General features: G+C 35.1%; 1 protein-coding gene across 1 annotated transcript; it reads left to right on the top strand.

The window, feature by feature from the left end:
• Positions 1 to 57: 57 nt before the first annotated feature.
• LOC150093355 (acetylcholinesterase-like) lies at positions 58 to 17,946 on the top strand. The gene is made up of 3 exons (XM_090413604.1): positions 58 to 280; positions 16,468 to 17,099; positions 17,197 to 17,946. The coding sequence occupies exons 1-3, from the start codon at positions 58 to 60 to the stop codon at positions 17,944 to 17,946; spliced, it is 1,605 nt and encodes a 534-aa protein (XP_090269730.1).
• Positions 17,947 to 19,885: the final 1,939 nt, after the last annotated feature.

Below are 19,885 nucleotides of genomic sequence, written 5' to 3'. Positions count from 1 at the left end.
GCTTGGAACTTTACCTGAACTGAGACTAACAATTCCCTGGCAGTTTCTTCATAGTATATGGCTGATACTCCATCCAAACACATAACAGTATCCAGATTCTCTAATATCCAATGTATCTCGACTTCTTCTAGCGATACTTCCAGATTAATTCCTGTCGTATCTATTACTGTAACTAGTCATGGGCGAGCTAACTCTAATTGGCTACTGGTGGAGATTGAACTACCTACTCAGTCTACAAAAGCTAGAAAGGCTGAAAAGGCCTCACCTACTACCAGTGGTGGTAGCTACAGGGAGGAGGTTCGCCCCGGGCAGCACTTTGAACCATTTTGAACTTTTACAGTTAATTCTAAAATACAGTCTCGAGCATTTCCAAATATTGTAATACTACTGGGAATTTTCCTCACAATTGCTGTCAATGTTGCCTAGTTGTGAGAGGAGATTTTCTAAATAAAACTGATTAAGAATTACCTACATTACTATGAAATAGACTTCGGTAATGCATCGACGATTTTTCCAACAGAAAAGCAAGAAATATAACATTTTAAAATGTTGAAATTAAAGTTTTACTTCAAAAATAAACATAGCGTTTTAATTTATTTCCCTATATCGTTTTGACTTTTTGTAGTATTTTTGGTGCGTATTGAGGTTGGCAGGAAACGCAGGGACTGCCCCGGTCTACTCCTTATAAAGGAATAAAAGGCATTAGTTTATAACTAATAATAATAATAATAATAATAATAATAATAATAATAATAATAATAATAATAATAATAATAATATCTTTACTGGATGATACTCTCTTTCAAAATGATCACTCAATAGTTCAACTAGTTTGGCTGCTTCAGTCACCTCCCTGCCATCTGCATTTTTCAAAATCATTCTGCTGTGCGTATTCTTTTGTTTACTTGTCACATAGTGAAAGAACCCTTTCAGATTACTCTTAGCTAGATCAGCTAATCTCCTCTCATACTCCGATTTAACCTTCTTCACCATACCAATCAATCTTCTGGCTTATGCTTTATACTACTCATAAATTTGCAGGTCACGTTTATCTATGAATCTCTTTCACATGCTTTTAACTTCTGTATCATGAGCCATTCATTTATATGCAGTCATTTACTTTATTCCTCCAAATATCATTTTACCGCTTCCCACACATACTAACATCTTTTCCCTGAAGTATCCTCTATGGTATAGCTCAAGCAATTTTTGAAGTTTCTCGTAGTTCCTAGCCTTCTAATTCCACAGGAAACCCTTCTTTACCAAATATTCCATATGCATAATCACCACCTAAATCAAAACTGAATGACCACGCTCACAGATTGGCAGCAATATATGCATTATAGTCATACACAAATCCTCAGATGTAATCACAAGTTCCAGAAATCTTGATATTATAGTACCTTCCGTTACATGTTGCCTTAGGTAATTATTCCTAATATGCTGAATAAATTGTATTTACTTCAGCCCTTATGATGCTTCCTCCATCAAATCTATATCCCCGTAATGAAAGCACCAATAACAATTACCTGTCCTCTACTTATTAAATTTATTTGTTGGTACATACTCCCCCATTATTATTATTATTTATCAAAAAGTATGTATCATATGTAATCACACCCATATACAAACATGGAAAAATAAATTTAATCAGCAATTACAGACCCATAGCAACATTACCAATTATCAATCAAATTATGAAGTGGATCGTCTGAAGAAACTTACAGAGACCTGTCATATTATCCCCAAAACACAATATGGTTTTCAGAAAATTAATGGAACAACATCTCTCTTGGAAGACTTTACAGACCTAATTAATACCGCCTTAGACAAAAACAAAATTGCTATGGTAGTCTTTATTGATCTAACGAAAGCATTTGATACGCTCAAACATCAAACCGTGTTATTAAAGCTGAGTCATGTTGGAATAGACGGGCCTCTGCACAGGTGGTTTACAAACTACCTCCAAAATAGAAAACATATCACACGTATTGGTTCAAACCGACGTAGAGAGCTACCACCAACCTGTGGAGTGCCACAGGGAGCTGTACTCTCCCCAACTATATACATTTACACTCAAGATATTAATCAGCTACCCCTCCGAGGTAAGATACTCCAATACCAGACGATACAGCTAAAATATCCATCCATAATAATGCAAGCATAGCCCAAACATGACATAAATCTGTCAGAACACAAAATACTGACAGCAAAACATTTATGTCACTATACAGCTTTGCTAAAACATTATTTTGATGCCAACTACAGGACAATCAGAAATACATACCGTATTTCTGAATGTTTCTGATAAATAATAACACGACCTCACACAACTAATTATACCACATATAAATACAATAATCGCTACGGAAAGGCCACACAAAACTTCTACATCCCAGACATGATAAACAACTTACCTTTTGAATACAGAAACCTTACAAATTACAGTAGCCTGAGAAGAGCTCTAAGGACATACTATGAACAAGAAACATGGACCCAAAATACCATACACACTTGATCAAACATAATATATTCGTTCAGGCTTCCATTTCAGCGACGCATCAATACATTCCAAGTCGTGTGTGTGTGTGTGTGTGTGTGTGTGTGTGTGTGTGTGTGTGTGTGTGTGTGTGTGTGTGTGTGTGTGTGTGTGTGTGTGTGTGTGTGTGTGTGTGTGTGTGTGTGTGTGTGTGCGTGCGTGCGTGCGTGCGCGCGCTCGCACGCGAATTTCTCAATCATAGATTTCGTAGCTTCCTAACACAGCAAACAAACCAATAAATAATAACCAACTGGTGCCATCCTCAGATAAGTTTACAAATAAGCTTCGAGGATGAAAGTTGAGAAATTACATCTCATCCAAGACAAAAAACAAAACAAAAAGTATATATCATATGTAACCAAATGCAAGTAAAGTATGTATCACCTGAAAACCAATGTATGAAATGTATGTATTATATATAAACAAATGTACGTAATGTAAGTATCATGTAAACAAGTGTAAATAATGTTGTATCATATGTAATCAAATGTATGTAATGTATGTAGTAACAAATGTATGTAATGTAATAAAAAATGAAAAAAAACAAAAAATCAGTTAAAGCCTATGTTGTTCCCGCATAGGGAGTATGTGGGGCCATTTATCCTATCTAACTTTTGGAGACTGAGTGGGCAGTTCAATCTCCAATGGTAGCCAATCAGAGATAGCTGGCCCAGGTCAATCACTGATTCATCAGTATGCAGTGAAGAAGGTGGCAAGCTACTGTCGCCATCTCGTGGTCCCTAACCCTAACACAATAGTTTTAATGTCTGAAAATAGTGTGGGTTCGACGGTCGATTTTCTTGAGTTTATGGGACGAAAAGCCTGAGTTTCCGGGAGAAAAAACCCGTTCAGAGTTCAAATCTAGTCGCTAACTAGATTTGAACCACCAAATCCTTTCTTCGTACGGTCAAGTGCCGTAGAGTGCAAACGCCATTTCTCCTGAGCTACACAGGTCGTTGTAATAAAAAAAATAAAAAAAATAAAAATAAAAGATGTTATGATTATTAAAATATATATATATTATTATTATTATTATTATTATTATTATTATTATTATTATTATTATTATTATTATTATTATTATTATTATTTTAGGGATTTATGGAGGAAGGCAACATATGAAAAACATCAAATTCATTCACACAGTATGCACTCATCAACTCCAAAGGCAAACCATTCTAATCATGCAGTGCTCTGTGAGAGAGAAATTCTAGCTGTCGATGCATTCTTCAGAGACCCTTCGTAGTTCAGTCGGTTTCTACGATGCCCTTTGGTTGGAAAAACCTAGGATCAACTCCCATCTAGGATGCGTAAAACCGTCATCAGGGCTTTCCGACTGAAAGTGAGTTAGCCAGTCTCATACGGTGATGAAGGTTTTTTTCCCGGAAACTCGGGTTTTTCTTTCCAGCCATTATAACACACGCAATTAACATACATAATGCACTGGCCTTATAGCCAGAGGTGTAGTGAGGCTATGGTCAATGTGGCCATGGCTATAGGCGCTAATTTTACATAGGAGCAAAAATTGAGATTTAAAAAAAAAAATTTTTAGAAAGGCGCAGTTTTCTTTCCTAGCCATAGGTGCCAAAATTCCACACGACGTCTCTGCTTATAGCACTTGAGTTGCTTCGGTCGGAAATCTAAATAAATAAACAGTTCTTCAGATAATTCAATCTTGATATCCGTGGATACTCTCTCATCCCAGCAGCAGCAGCATCGTGGCTAGATTTTAAGTGAATTTCGCAAATTGGTAACTAAGTGTCTTTTATAATGCAGCCGTGTCCATAATTGGCAAAATAACCCATATTGGCGTCCTTTTGACACCCGAGCCCTTGAAGTACGGAATCGTTTTGTATGCCTCTGCCTCTCCCAACCCTCCATAAAAATGAAAAATTTCATCGACTGGCATACTATACTATATGACACTGTCAAGAATTTGTAGGAGTCTATCATGTCACAGTTTTATTCCTCGTTATTAGAATCGGTATTCCATAATAATCAATCCATTATAATCCATGTTCCACACAAACTTTGTCATCTATAACGCTCACAATTTCATCCACTTCACTGTGTTTGCATCAACTCGGATTTTTCGAGTTGATGCTGACGAATATTCACCAGGATAAGTAGGAAAATAACCTCCTTATCCTGGTGAATATTCGTTTCAGCCCTTTCAGTCATCTGCTTAGTTGTATTTGCCAACTTTTCTATATGACCTCTGAACTTCATCTTCCAATTTACTAAAACTCCAACGTAGTTTCTTCAAAGTTACCTTGAGTAGTTTCTTCTAGCATCCTCCCACCAATATAACACACCACTGGAAATCTCATTATAGTAGTGTGCATAACTTTATATTTATTAACATTATAATAACCATTTTTACATTCCCACAATTCCAGCTTATTCACCTAATTCTGCAAATAATGGATCTCAGTTGTGTACCTGATTATCTTGCCTATCTTTGCATCATCCACTGTTATGTCATGTTAACTCCTTCCAATGTCATTAACGTAAATAATGAATAACAATGGTACAAGGATTTATGCTTTGAATACACTACTGCTCTCGACAAACTTCACAGACTCGTACTCCAATACATTATTATTTTTTTATATTTTTCAGTTTACCATCATTTTATCCACGCTAAAAGCATATAATCCAATCCTCCAACATATGCACCAGTTTTTCATTCTGTATCCTGTGAAAAGCCATAGTATCATGGTGTAATGATTCCCCTTATCTATCTAAAGATAACATTATAAAATATGAGAAAATTACTCAAACATGATCTTTCCTTACTAAGTACAGCTGTCCATTGCAAAGTGAAGATTCTCTGTCAACTCGTTTCTGTATGCGAGCTCTTACCAACTCTTCTAAACTCATCACTGCCATTCTCAAACCCTTCATGCAATCAGCAGACTCATCATGGGAATTATCATACATTATTTCCATTCCTTTGGAATGTTCCCATCTTGAGATTCAAATTAGTCTCAGAAGAGAACAGCTAGTCCAGCAGAATAATATTTTAGCATCTATTCGCCCACTGGTAGCATGGTAGCATTCTTGTTTGGTTTATGCAACAACTGTAGTATATTTTCCTTGTGTAACTAAGTTTCTTCGTACAAAGAAAAGAAAAGAAAAGAAAAGAAAAGAAAAGAAAGAATTGAGCTACACTTTAAAAACACCAGGTTAATATACCTTATTAAAATTGGGACTAATTAGTTGAACAAAGTTTTCTGCATCTGCTACCCACATATTATCTTCATTTAGTAAAGGTATTCTTTCACATTTATTCTTTCTTTTGTTTGAAGTATAAACGATACAGTTCTCTTTGGGCTGTCTTTAGATTACAGAACCAGTTTCGTTTCATGTCTATACTTGCTTTCTTAACAAAACTTGTAACTCCTGTGCCTTATAATTTTCATAAATGACATTATCCTTATGCACATACAGTAGTATTCTTCCACATCAGCTTTTCTTAATAAAATCCTACTTAATATGATTGTACATCGATTTCCCTCTTACTGTCTTTTCGAATTTCAGGGATACGTTCTCATATTAGATCACCAAAGTGTTTTCCCCCCTCAATCTATGAATACTTCCCATGTACGCCTGATATCTTTCTATCAAGCAATCGATACCATGAGACTAAACTTTGTACTCTCCTCAGATGTTAATGATTTCTTACTTAGTAATGCAGTATATAAACTCTTCAGTATGGAATGTCCATATACTAAACCAGCCATAAAAGACTTTAATTCTCTTCCAGGGGAAGAAAAGTGAGTCTTTATGGGAACCTCCCTCCTTTGGCCCTACTATTATTCTTATTATGGCACGGGAACCTCCATGGAGTTCTAAGACTCATCTTGGGAGAGCAAAACTATCAACACAATATTTATTGTATGTCTCCTTGAAACCATTAACAGACAAAGCACTTATAACTGATTCAGGGAACCCATTCCATTCATTCACCAGTCTTCAAGCAAAAAATATAGTCCTCACGTCCTTACTAACCATACTCTTTTGTTCTGCTCCTTCTAGCCAAGTGCTGAAACATTTCCCCTGCATCAGTCCTATAAAATCTTTAAGTAACTTAAATATCTTCCCCCTACCCTTTTTCGCGTATAAACCAACTTTAGTAATTGTACAAACCCTCACTTTATGCTCATAGAGAGCATTCCACAGACAACTCACAATCTGGAAACCCAGGAGACATGACCTGAGCACAGCAATACAGATGAATTTTTTATCACGGTTTTATAAAGAGGAATGATAACGCCCTTATCCATGTTAGTGTGTTCTTTAATAACCAAGTAATCCTGTGAGCTACCCTGGCTGCATTAGCAATGTGTCCTCTAAACGTAACTTTCTTTCCACTACTACCCTAAAATCGATGGCTTCCTCAATTTTCTTGAGTCTATGTACGACATTCTTGGAGCTATACTCTGTAACCGAAAAATGCATAACTTTATATGTTTCTGCATTAAATTCACATCCATTATGTTTTTCTCCATACTGTTAAGCTATTCGAATTATCCTGAAAGCTCTACATCACCTTGATTAATTATTACCCTCCCAACTTTGATTATCAGCAAACAATTGAATATCAACCTTCAAATTATTTCCGATATCATTTATGTACAAATTAAACAGCGGTGGTCCTAGCATTGGGACCTGTTATCAGGGCCAGTTCGAGAGTATCTGATGCCCTAGGCAAAGAAAATTTAGCCCCCCCCCATACATTGTCGCTATATATATATATATATTTTTTTTTTTTTGTCATACCCATACAAGCACACGTACACAAGTCTTAGCGCCCCTAAGCTATTGCCTAGGTTTGCCTAATGATAAAACCGGCCCTGCCTGATACACACCAACAGTCACCTGGATCTCCTGGATTCTGCTTCTCCATATCTTCCCTATTTGATATCTGTCCATGAGCCATCTTTTATCAATATTACCGCTTTCATATCCATTTGCTGCAGTTTCCTTAATAAAGTTCAATGTTGTATCTTCTCAATTGCCTTTGCAAAATCCAGCAGTATCATCATGTAGCCATTCCGTTTATATAACTCAGCTTTCAGCTTATTATAAATAGTTAATCGATTGCTAAGGCATGACCTACCTTCACAAAGCAATGCTACCCCTCATAGAGGATGATATTCTTATCCACACATTCCTGAATTCTATTTTTAATTCTTCTTCTTCTTTTCCAGGCGTATAGGCCATGTGGCCTGTTCCGGATTCAATTCATCCTCTGCATCGGGTATTTTTTTGGTGGTAATTTAGAATTTGTTTAGTTATTTTACTTCTAGTCATTCTCAGTACGTGTTCTTTCCATTTTTCTCTATAGAAAAGAACTATTTCATTTACGGAGTTTGCAATTCGAAGTTTATTTCTGATTTTGCTTTTCATTATCCATTATTGTGAATCCTTGAGTTCTGTGCTTGAGTTCAGCCTTTTTGGTTCATTCACATCCTCATTTGCTTCATGGGTGCCTTCACACACACACACACAGTCGTCTGTATCCTCCCTACGTGCTAACTTTTAGCTTTCACACTCTCAGGGAATAAAGCTCACTCTAGAGTAGGGTGACCATATTTTCAAAACAAAAAAAGGGACATTTTGAATTTTTCAGCAATTATAAAAAGGGGCAAAAACGAATGAAACTACACATCCTTTTCGACATGATAAAATCTGGTTGAAATATCACCACTCACAATATATACGCGCTTTAACTATCTCTCAATTATTAACAGACAGGCATAAGAAGCACAAAACAATGGTATGATAGACAAAATAACGTGGTTACCTTCGAATGCAGCAGTGTTGACACTGGTTGCAACATTTTTTACCGTTATTGAACGCAGAGAGAGAGAGAGAGAGAGAGAGAGAGATGCGTCGAATAACGATTGATAATCGTCGCAGCATGCATGTTTTCGATCTCAAGCTATCACATGTCACTAGCAGAGACATTATCCGTTACATATTCGAACATATAAGAATGAAGTCATGCTACGAATTCAAAAAAGGGGCAAAACGGACGGAACAAAAGTTAATAAAAAGGGACAATTAAGTCCCATTAAGGTTTTGTTGGGACAACGGGATCAGTGTCTAAAAAAGGGGACAATCCCTTTAAAAAAAGGGACGTCTGGTCCCTATTCTAGACACCTAACTCTGAATCCATTTAAGCACAGTCCATCAACATTACACAAATCTTTCTGTCCGTGAAACTAAGGTCATAGGTCTACAAACTGCATTCTGCACAACCTGCGTCGGATTCATTAGCTGTCATGGCTCACCTTCTCAATTCACTACATGCTCATCATATCGTAGCAGCACACACACACACAAACTCCACACTGTCACTCTTCTTTTTCGCTTCTTCCAACAATTCTTTGGCATAACCGGTCATACAATATTTCGCAACTCTCAGGTCATTGGTTCCACCCCAAACAATTAATTCTTTCACCTTCCCTTTATGCATTCTGACAGCATTTCAAATATTATTAATTCATGCACTAGGGAAAGACGATTTTGTAGCACTTTCATGAAGAACTCCCCTTATCATGGAATCGCTGTAAATAATTATTTGCTTACGCTCATTCTGTCAATTATTCTTACAATCTTCTTTTTGACTTTACTCTCTTCTTTGCTTCAAGCTCACGCTTTGTCCTGATCGACTACATGCAAGCGCACCATTTCTTTTTTCAGGTCTTCTACGTTCTCCTGAACTACCGCCACAGCACCCTCGGTATTATCACCGATTTTACATTTTCCGATCTTGTATCAATGCTCTCTATTCTACTATCACACAATTTCTTCTCTCCTTATTCATATTCACTTTCAGAGCATTTGTTACGCACTCTCTCACCAGTTTCGCTCTCTTCCATAAATCTTTCAACTTTGCGACCAGTACATCTCACAAATTTTACACGGCAGAAAATCTCGCAAATTTAGCTGGTCCAACAAAGACGTATTGGCTCCTATTGTTCTGCTAGACATAGGTGCCATACCAATAATATCTAATTAAAGGATATAATAAGGTTTCTCTTATGTCTAAATAACTTAGTCAATCTCTCACACTTATAAAACAATAAATTCATTCAGTATCAGTCGCAAATTTTTTTAAAAAATTGACTTATCTTTCTGCAGCGTTACTAATCTACGGCGTTCACCAAATATCATTGAACTCATTGAACCCTTGAGCCCAGTATGAATTACAAAGCTCTACGATCCTGAGTTTCTTCTAATGAATGCTGTCTGAGGAAGCTGTCTGCAACATCTAAATAAATTCGTCTTCATTCTTCTCATTTGAGTTCACTGTTACCCAATCAATATTCGGATTATCAAAATCACCTATGATGATTACTTGTTTTGCACTAGTAGGCTCATTTGGCGATCCATAACAATTCCCCCCATGTATTTCATCTTGTTGGACTTTGCCTCACACCATATAGCTTCGATATCACTGCTACATGTTACTAATTGCTCTCATAGTTCTGTACTCTAACTGGACTGAAATCATTCCATATCATAAGAAGAACGCTGCTCTCTTTTCCCACCTTGTGTATTCTTCCTAAATAAATTCTGCACCGTTCACACCTCATATTAGTAAGTAGATTTGCTTTTATGATCCAATTCTCATTAATACCTACAATCTGAGAGTACAACGTATTCACCAGGGCAGGAAGCACACACCCCTTGGTTCCTGATACTGTTCGCTTTTGTGTGTAGCGGTCTAACAAGTTACCTCTAACTTTTTTGTATACCCATCTCTGTAGTATGGATGACCAGTTGGATATCATGTAGATCTCTATTCGTATCTCAGCCCTACTTATGCAAATATTCTTGAACGTAATTAAAAGTTCGAACGGAACGAGCACGTAATCACAATCATACTTTCACCATAATCGTCTCCAAAATTATGGACATTCGTATGATTAACTCAGCTGAGTAACTTAGTCGCTCTTAGCACAGATTCTAACAGACGATCTGGTTTTCCTAATTCTCAGTAAATGACTTATATCAATAAAGAAATTCTTCAGACTCATGGAAAACCATTTGAGTGCAGGCCATTCCTCCCATATAGGGTGGCCCTTAATTTACGAAGGAGTTTAAACATTTAATAATAATTTTATTTATTAATTTATTATTCTTTATTTGTTGTAATGAATTACAGAACCTGGAGATTTTTTATTAGTTATGAGTTATTCACATTTTAAACTCCATTTAAACCAATAGTACATGTATACATTAGTTAATTATATTTACAATATATACAACTTCTTTTACCCTGAGGGATATTACTGTTTGCTACAATTATTTTATTTTGTGAAATTGCTTCTCGCAATTGAGTTCTCGAATTGTAGTTTATATGTAAGTTCATTCCTTTCCATTGATCTTTTTTTAAAAAAAAAATTTATGTTTAAGACATAAATTTCTAATTTCCTTTGTGACACATTTTGTTTTTTCAACTTATCTCTAATTACATGAGAATAGCTACATAGGAATAATAATAATAATAATAATAATAATAATAATAACAATAATTATGTTCTTAGTGACATTCAGTTTTGTATACTTATTCCATTTGTTTTAATTGATACTATTTTTAAGAATATTGTTAATCGTTTTAGCACACTGTTGTTTAATTACACGTTATAAGATCTTAAAATTCACTTAGAAAGATTGTATTCTTAAATGATGATTCTTTTTAAAGATTCTCTCTCTCTCTCTCTCCCCTAGAAACACGCGCGCGCGCGCAAACGCACGCAACCTCCCCCCCCCCCACACACACAGCGGATTTTTCCCCTGGAAGCTCAGATTTTTCGTCCCGTAAACTCAAGAAAATCGACCTTAGAACCCTACACTCTTTTCATGCAGTAAACACACACACACACACACACACACACACACACACACACACACACACACACACACACACACACACACACACACACACACACACACACACACACACACACACACACACACAAATTGCTATCTAGGTGATTGACTTGGTTAATTGATTGGAAGCGGAATCCGATTCTTCTGCATTGATCTTTTTTCAAGAAGATAGAGTTCCTCATTGCATCTTGAATGCATTGATGGCAGTTTGTTACGATATTATCTCTGACTTTTTTTTCATACATACATAAAATCGCGCCTCTATGACCAAATAATACACATAGGTATAATAATTATGATGATTGTTACTCTACTTAGCTTCTCGTTTAGTCAAATGGTATATTTTCATTTATTATTGGAATCTATACCATCCATTGATTCACAACACTTCAGATTTCTTCTGCTTTTTGCAGTTAATCATTAAGTGGTAAAATGTTTTCGTTCTTTACAAAAGCGACAGGCTGCAGGGCCAACCAGCAGTATGCGCCTTTTGCTATAACTCACATTTTGGTCGGCAAACATGCATGATGCATTTTGAGGAAAAACGTTTTGTGGAAAGTGAATCTAGAAAGCTTTGCATATATTACTCGTGATTTGTTATTTAATAACTTCCCTATGCAACTTTTAATTTTCTTCTACAAACCTGTATCCCTAAGCCATTTCAATGAGGTTTATATGGTCTTTGTTTAATAGAGGGAAGAGAGCTGATGACTGTCAGGAAGGCATTTTTGTAGAAAGGCAATTATGTATCTGTGGTATGACTTCTTATGAGCTTTTACTGCAATTATAGTTCTGGTTATCAATGTTTTCAGGTTATCACTGTGTTTATTGACTAGGCTAAGACCTCCAGCTTCTATTTCATGGAAGAGTGTTGTACGGTGCATTTGTTCATATTGTGAACCCCATATGTTTGTTCTCAAAGAGCCTATGAATTTTATCTGCCAATTTTTAGTAGTATGAGATGTTGAGTATTTTGTATCACACTCAAGAGGCTAAGTACACTTTACAAATCGTGGCTTTGCCTCTCACAGAAAGATGTCTTCTTTGCTTATTGCATTTTCTTATATTGTTCATACAATTCTTTCCACTGATCTACATAAATATCCGCGTCTTCGATTTTAATTCCTAACACTCGTAATTTTTTTCGACATTCCTGTGAATATTTTAGGTTCCTATTTCCAGTTGCCAATTATTACACAGGAATCAGGTTTAACTTAAGACGTGTGGTCTTTACGAAGGAATCCAATATTCTTATTATTTTCTCGCATGTTTGTGTGCTTGCATGCGTGTCTGAAAAGAACCGAGATTTAAGTAAAAAGGTTTTACTATAAATTTTTTAATATAAAAACACGACTAGTTTCGGCTTGAAACAGTCTTCATCAGGTGACATTATAAAAGAAAGAAAAAAGAAAAAACACTAAAACACTGAAGCTTAAATAAACTATGAACATCATAGAGAGTCTCTCTATGATGACTCTCAGGAGAAAGACCACTACAGATTCGATTCTAGTTGCTGAGTAGTGAAACTATTTCGGTTCCTTAGCTAGTCCTTTATTTACTTGAAATTTCTCACAAGGAAATTTTTCTAAGCCTTTTTTTCGGCTGGTTTCTGAGTTAATCGATCTCTGGCACGGGCAGGCGGGTTTTTTCTCCCGGAAACTCGGTTTTTTCGTCCCGTAAACTCAAGAAAATCGACCGTAGAACTCACATTATTTCAGACATTAAATATATTGTATTAGGGTCAGGGACCATGAGATGGCGGCACTTGTTGAGCCGTCTCCCTTAAGTGCGTGCAGCTTATTTAGTGATAGCCTTGGGCTAGCTATCTTTGATTGTTTGTTGTATGTTCCATCGAGTCGTTTTCGACTCCTGGTGATCCTATGAACATGCATTTTTCATTCAGATCTGTCCCTGACCATGTCTTTCAGAATTCCCAAGCGCACTCCAGTTGCTTTTTTAACTCCATTCACCCATCGAATTCTTGGTCTTCCTCTTCTCCTGCTTCCATCAACTTTATCAAGCATCATCATCATCATCTTCTCCAGACTGTCATTTGCTCGCATAATACGTCCGAAATATGACAATTTTTGCTTGATAATCATCGCTTCGAGGGAGCATTCTGGCTTTATTCTGTCTATCACTGATTTATTGGAATAAAAGGCTGATTTTTTTTATTTGAAAAAAAAAAAAAAATTTTTTTGTGAGATGCTCTATTTTTATGTACACATACATATATCTTGTATTTATATACTAAATAAATAAAAATTACATTTTATTTATTTAGTATAAAAATGCAAGATTATATTTTATAGGGACTCTAAAATATAAATTTGAACAAAGGCGCCTCTTACCCAAGGGGCGGCCCTGCCCTTTGGCATTAACAAAGACCCAGTATATATAATGAACAAGAAAAGAGGAGAAAAATCAAATGAAGAGAAACTTCTGGACAAGAAAATATTACTCATAAATCTGGAAAACATTGTGTACAGACGATAGTCGCATATTATCTCTTTATATCCTGACGTCTTAAATTCATTTTATCTTATCTTTTATTATTCTGGTACTTTGCTGACGCTTACTGTTTGTGTGTGTGTGTGTCAATAACAGCTTTCTGAAGCTGTTATTGCCGTATTGTGCGCCAGACACCAATACGTTAGTTTAAGTTTCATGACATTAGTGATCTGTTTTTTATTTGCTCAGTCCCTTTTATTCTTTCTTTTGGGATTCATTCATAAATATTTGTGGCTATCGACCATCGTATGTTTGAACTTATGTATCTGCAATGAGCCTATTTCTATACATTCTATCTCATAAATCTAATGCATATAGCAGGATACTATACACCGTATTTCTTTTTTCTGATTTACTCATTTCTGATATGTTCTCATAAAATACTGCGCATTATTTATAGATAATCTATTTTCAAAGCTAACACTGTTTTTTTTCTCAATCAGATAAAAACATTATCTCCATAACGATATTCTCAAAAACAGGGCATCCACCCAAAAAATAAAAGTAACAAAAATTAATAATTCAAAACTCATACTTTTTTTTTAATTCAGATTCATTGAAAATTGGATGCAATATAGATAAATATGTTTTCTAATAAGTCCTATAAGGGCACTGGTCATAATTTCCTGAATTTCATATTTTCTAACATCAGGGAAATCATCGGATACTATATAAACTGCTACAGTAGCAATTACAAACCAACATCTGCAGGATTCTCTGGATGTTATTCAATAATAACCGATATAACTCAAAAAGACATTTGTTTATTCGACTAGTTTTTCACACACAGTTTGGTGGCGCTTCTTCAAGAATAAATCTAGACACCATTCGAAGTAATGGCCAATCGCAAGTGTTTACAAGTAACACTTGATCTCTGCTCTGTTTATGAAAGATTACAGGTTAAGTGATTTTCCCAAAAGCTGTTAGATCGTATTTTCATATTTTCTTGGACTTATGGTAATTATTGATTTAGTTGGCAAGTTGCCCGAATAGAACACGTGAAGGTTTATATTCTCCTACAACATAATGTAAACTAAGCTGTAAATATAACACTACTTAACTCAAATGATTTAGTTGTAACATTTCAAATAGGAATTAGGAAGAAATACACAACTATTTTTATTATTATTTCTAAATTTTTCGATGTCATTCACTGCAAACTAATTTAATAACAACCGTGGACAGATTAAACAAGTCGGCAGTATTTATTTTTTTTCTTGTGTGATGCATTTAGTTTTCTTCTGCATTCAGTTAAGGTGAATTTTAAAATCAAATGTATATCTTAAAAAGTTGAGCAAGCGAAGATATTTTTGAGTGATTAATATGTGTAAACAGTTGTTTATTCCACAATATTTTTGGATTTATTAATTAAGGATAACTTCTTATGGAAGTATGTTTTATTTGGAATTTATCAGTATCATATTTTAATATTAATAACTGGCATTCATCACAAAAAATAATAATAAATAACTTTATTTTGTAATTTAAATTACAAACGCCTCTTTAGATGCGGCTAACCCTAATATTAAAATTTGGTTTATTTATTTGGCTAGTTTCATCTAAACGATTCCAAGTCTATAAATTGCTTTTTAGCCTATCTATATATATATCAAAGCATGTCGTTGATAAATAATTCTTTCAGATGCCACGGATAGGTGGACAAAACTTTTGTTTTATTTTAAGTTTGTGATTAGCATTTAGTCTCATTTCGTGCAGACTTGGAAAGTTCTGTAATGTATAAATAAACGACATTTTATCTACCCCAGATTGCTTTGATGTTTCCATAAGTTTTTTTTTTTTTTTTTTTTTTTGTCGTTTCTATGTTTATTCTAAACAACTCCTGCTGGTCTGCTTGTCACTTCCTTCGAGCATGAATTTATACAAAAAAATAAAAATAAAATAAAAAAAATAATAATTAAAACCTAAGAGATCTTCAATCTGACATTTACAATTAAGGGAACGGATAACGAGTGATATTATTTAATATCAGAAGTCCAACAATATTTCCCATTTTTCGAACATTTTAAACACCATAAATAGAAAGCTCGCTAAATTACAACTCTTCGGCATGATCGTCCTTGGTTTTGCACTACTTAAAATACGAACTCTGCTCAAGGAAGGAGTGTAGTTTTCGGTCACCAATGTTTTTGAATCACACTTTCGCTACTTAATCCTTAAATAAAACCTTTGTGGATTTACATCCAAAAGGTTCCACATTTAGAAAGCGCATGATATAATAATGACCATTTGTAGATTGTTTCTGAAATTTTATTATATCACAGAAAAATCTCATATTAACCCATCAGATTTTTCTTATTAGAACTTTGTTTTGTGGTCCTAATTGATTGTCAAAAATATGCGTAAATTCATAAAAAGTTTTAAGGTTTTTTTGTTTTATTTCCAGAGTTCTCCACTGTTCAACTTCAACAATTACATTAAAAGAGATAAAAATAAAACAAAATGATAATCAGATTGGAGATGTTTTCTGTTAACTGTAATCTCGATAGCATATGTACTTCAAGATGTAAATTCCAGACCGATAGAAGAAAGTGTTGTTTATACCTCCAGCGGGCCAATTAAAGGATTAATTATTTATTATTCAAAAGGTCCGGCTGTTGATGCATTTCTTGGTATACCATATGCTAAACTGCCTATAGGAAAATATCGCTTTCGCCTTCCGGAATCTACTGATACCTGGACTGACATATTTGATGCAACGCAGAAACCAGATGCCTGTCCTCAGCAAGTTATAGCCTTCTGGGATTTTAAAGAACCAAACACAACTTTTGGGATTTTTACTCCAAATCAAACTAAATCCGGTGAGGATTGTTTAAAATTAAACGTATGGGTTCCTAAACCCCGTCCTCAAAAGGCTGCTGTATTGGTGTGGATCTACGGAGGGGGATTCATTGCTGGATCTTCGAGTTTATACTTCTACGATCCTCGAGGTTTAGTTTTGGAGGAAAATGTGATCTTAGTTTCTATGAATTACAGACTTGGAGTTTTTGGATTTCTCTACTTTGGGAGTCCAGATGCACCACGCAATTTGGGATTACTTGACCAACTATTGGCGATGAGGTGGGTGCAAGAGAATGTTGAGAAGTTCGGAGGGGATCCAGATCGTATAACGCTATTTGGCGTGAGTGCAGGAGCAGCTAGTGTCAGTTTCCATCTGTTGTCTCCACTTAGTAGGAATATGTTCAATAGAGAAATCATGCAGAGTGGAACTGTTCTAGGTTTATGGGCAATTCGAAGTAAAGAAAAGAGTATTGAGTATGGTCTGCGATTGGCAAAACGTCGCCTGTCCTCATAATTCCAGTGCCTTTCACGCTGTTTTAGAGTACCTCAGAGGAAAAGATGCACAAAATATAGTTCAAGCAGGGGCTAAATTAGAGGAATTTTTTAATATATCTTTTGTACCAGTTGTGGATGGAACATTTCTGACAGAAGAACCAAAGACATCTCTAGAAAAGAAGGCTTTTAAGAACACAAGTATTATTATTGGATCTAATTTGAATGAAGGGACAATATTCTTACCACCTCCTCTATTCGAAAAAGTTGAAGGACTTCAAATCACACAAGAGCAGTTTTCCAGTGCTATAAAAATTATTTGTCGTTATAAAGAAAAAACAATTCAGGCATCTGCCATTTATGAATATACTGACTGGGTAGAATTTGATTATGTCAGATCATCGGATCAACTGATAAGCGATGTTCATATTGTGTATCCCACTTATCAGTTTGCTCGAGACTATTGTCCTGGTGAAAACGATGTCTTTCTATATAGATTCGATTACAGGCCAAAAAAATTTCTTAATTATACATTTCCTACATGGCTTGGAGCATATCATGGAAGTGAAATTAACTTCGTTCGGGGACTATTTCATACTCCAATATTTAGTGAGTTTACTCCAGAAGAAATCCAGCTGTCTCGTACAATGATGAGGTCTTGGGCCAATTTCGCTAGGACAGGGTACGAATTCTAATTCGTACCCTGTAACTATTATAATAATAATAATAAATAATTATTTACTTATAATTCTGTGTTCTGATATACACCGTCAAAATTAAACAAGTATGTTGAGCACGTTCAGCAAGGGCATCCCTCCACTAATGTGAGAAGGAAAGGGGAAGGGTATAAACTGGAGATCCTACTCTGAAGACAAAACATGGCTGAGGCCACTTCATTCCTCCAACAAGCATGGCTGTGATATTTCAACGGGATGAAGACATCTGGGTAGAAATAAGATCGACACTAATCCATGGAGGATCAGATCAGTTTTCCTTTCAGTGGTTACAATATATCTTACCCAGTCTTAGTATCTTTTGAACATACAAACACATTATCTTTATTAATTTTGACTATGTTTAATATTTTATATAAGAATCTCTTAGAATAAGCGAGAGAATTATAACATATGAACTGTTCTTTCTGTCATTCATGAACTATATTATTTGACATGATATTTTGACTTCAAGATTAAATTTTATCTTCTAATATCAAAAGACAGATTAGTAAAACGGTTTCCCAGTCTGTCTTTTAAATAAAAAAATAAAAATAAACCACAATAATTTCTTCAAGTTTGAATCCCCGTTTCTGCATTTGAGTTAACCGAAAGAAGTAAATTCATAATACTTTATTTTATTTTATTTATTTATGAATATCCTTTATTTTCTAGTTTTGAAACGCCATCAAAATCTACCGTTTCTTCTGGAGTTACCACGCAAGTCAAGTTAGATTACTTATCATAGATCCATAAGATGATATTATCACTTCTTTCCAAGGTTCCAACAAAAGATTATGTAGACTATTTCACATCTTCTAGTGCATCTACCGTTTTTCCAGTCTTATTTAACTCATATAAACATCGAAGCATTTTTGATATGTATGATAATACACCTGATTTGTCTACTGTTTCAAGTTTAAGTGAACATCAAGACTTCACAGTTAAGTGCGATCAGTCTCATAGGAAGCATGCTTTCCTTTATGCAACCATACCCAGATGTAACAGATAGAGGCATTGGAGTAGATAATTGTGTATAGGTTCTTCAATGACAGGAACTGATATTTTTAATGACTGGAATATGTTTTATATATATACAATTTTAACCTATTTGGTAGCTTATCTTGCAGCATTCTAACATGTTCTGATGTCTTTTATGGAATAGAAAGTATTAGTGGATTGAGAATGTTAATGAACGAGAATAATAGATTATTTATTAATGGATTAAGTGAGTGTGTGCATGGAATGAAAAATGCAGAAACACAAATAGAGATTACTGAATGATGTACGAAAGAATGTGAGAGAAGAACAGGGACAAAAACAAGCAGTAGTGAGTGCAAGAGGCGTGAAAATTAAAAGAAGGGAAAAATAGTGCTGTATGGAGATTTCATAATTAGAGGTGAGAAAGATAGCGGAGTCATTAAAGCATGTTATCAAGGTTCAAAAAGTAGGAAAATAACTGAGGCTGTGAAGTTGCACCGAGATAGAGTGAGGGAGATTATCGTAGTAGCGAGAACGAATAATTAAGGTAGCGAAAGATTTTCTATGAAAGGATTTGAAACACTTGATAGCAGTTAATGCAAACAGCGAGAATGGAACGACCACGAGTGTGTTACGAAGATATGACAATGATGAATTAAACAGAAGAGCGATTATAGAAAATGGAATAATGTCACGGGTGTAAAATGTTTGTAAAGAAATGAAACTGAATATTCATTTTATGAATGTTTGGGACGAGTTTGATAAAAGGAAGGAATTTAAGAGTGATGGTTTGCAGTTAAGCGGTTTGAGCGCATAGCATTTAGAATATTTATTGATAAAGGAAGATAGAGAAAATGGTCAAAAAACAAGGAAATTGGATTTGCTAGGGAGGCAGGCGAGAGGGTCAACTGTTAATAGTACTTAAGTCAATAGCACAATA

This window comes from Typopeltis vanoorti, chromosome 24, assembly GCF_054136105.1.
Source record: "Typopeltis vanoorti isolate ZY-2024b chromosome 24, IOZ_Tvanoo_1.0, whole genome shotgun sequence".
In the NCBI taxonomy this organism is placed as follows: Eukaryota; Metazoa; Arthropoda; class Arachnida; order Uropygi; family Thelyphonidae; genus Typopeltis; species Typopeltis vanoorti.
The sequence above is the reverse complement of the archived record's forward strand: the minus strand, read 5'-3'. Positions and strand labels throughout refer to the sequence as shown.

Coding starts and splice junctions, on each gene's coding strand:
- LOC150093355 (XM_090413604.1), top strand. CDS start 58: ATGGCTGATACTCCATCCAAACACATAACAGTATCCAGATTCTCTAAT. Junction 281..16,467: donor CTCACCTACTACCAGTGGTG/GTAGCTACAGGG, acceptor TAATCTCGATAG/CATATGTACTTCAAGATGTA. Junction 17,100..17,196: donor ATCGTATAACGCTATTTGGC/GTGAGTGCAGGA, acceptor GAACTGTTCTAG/GTTTATGGGCAATTCGAAGT.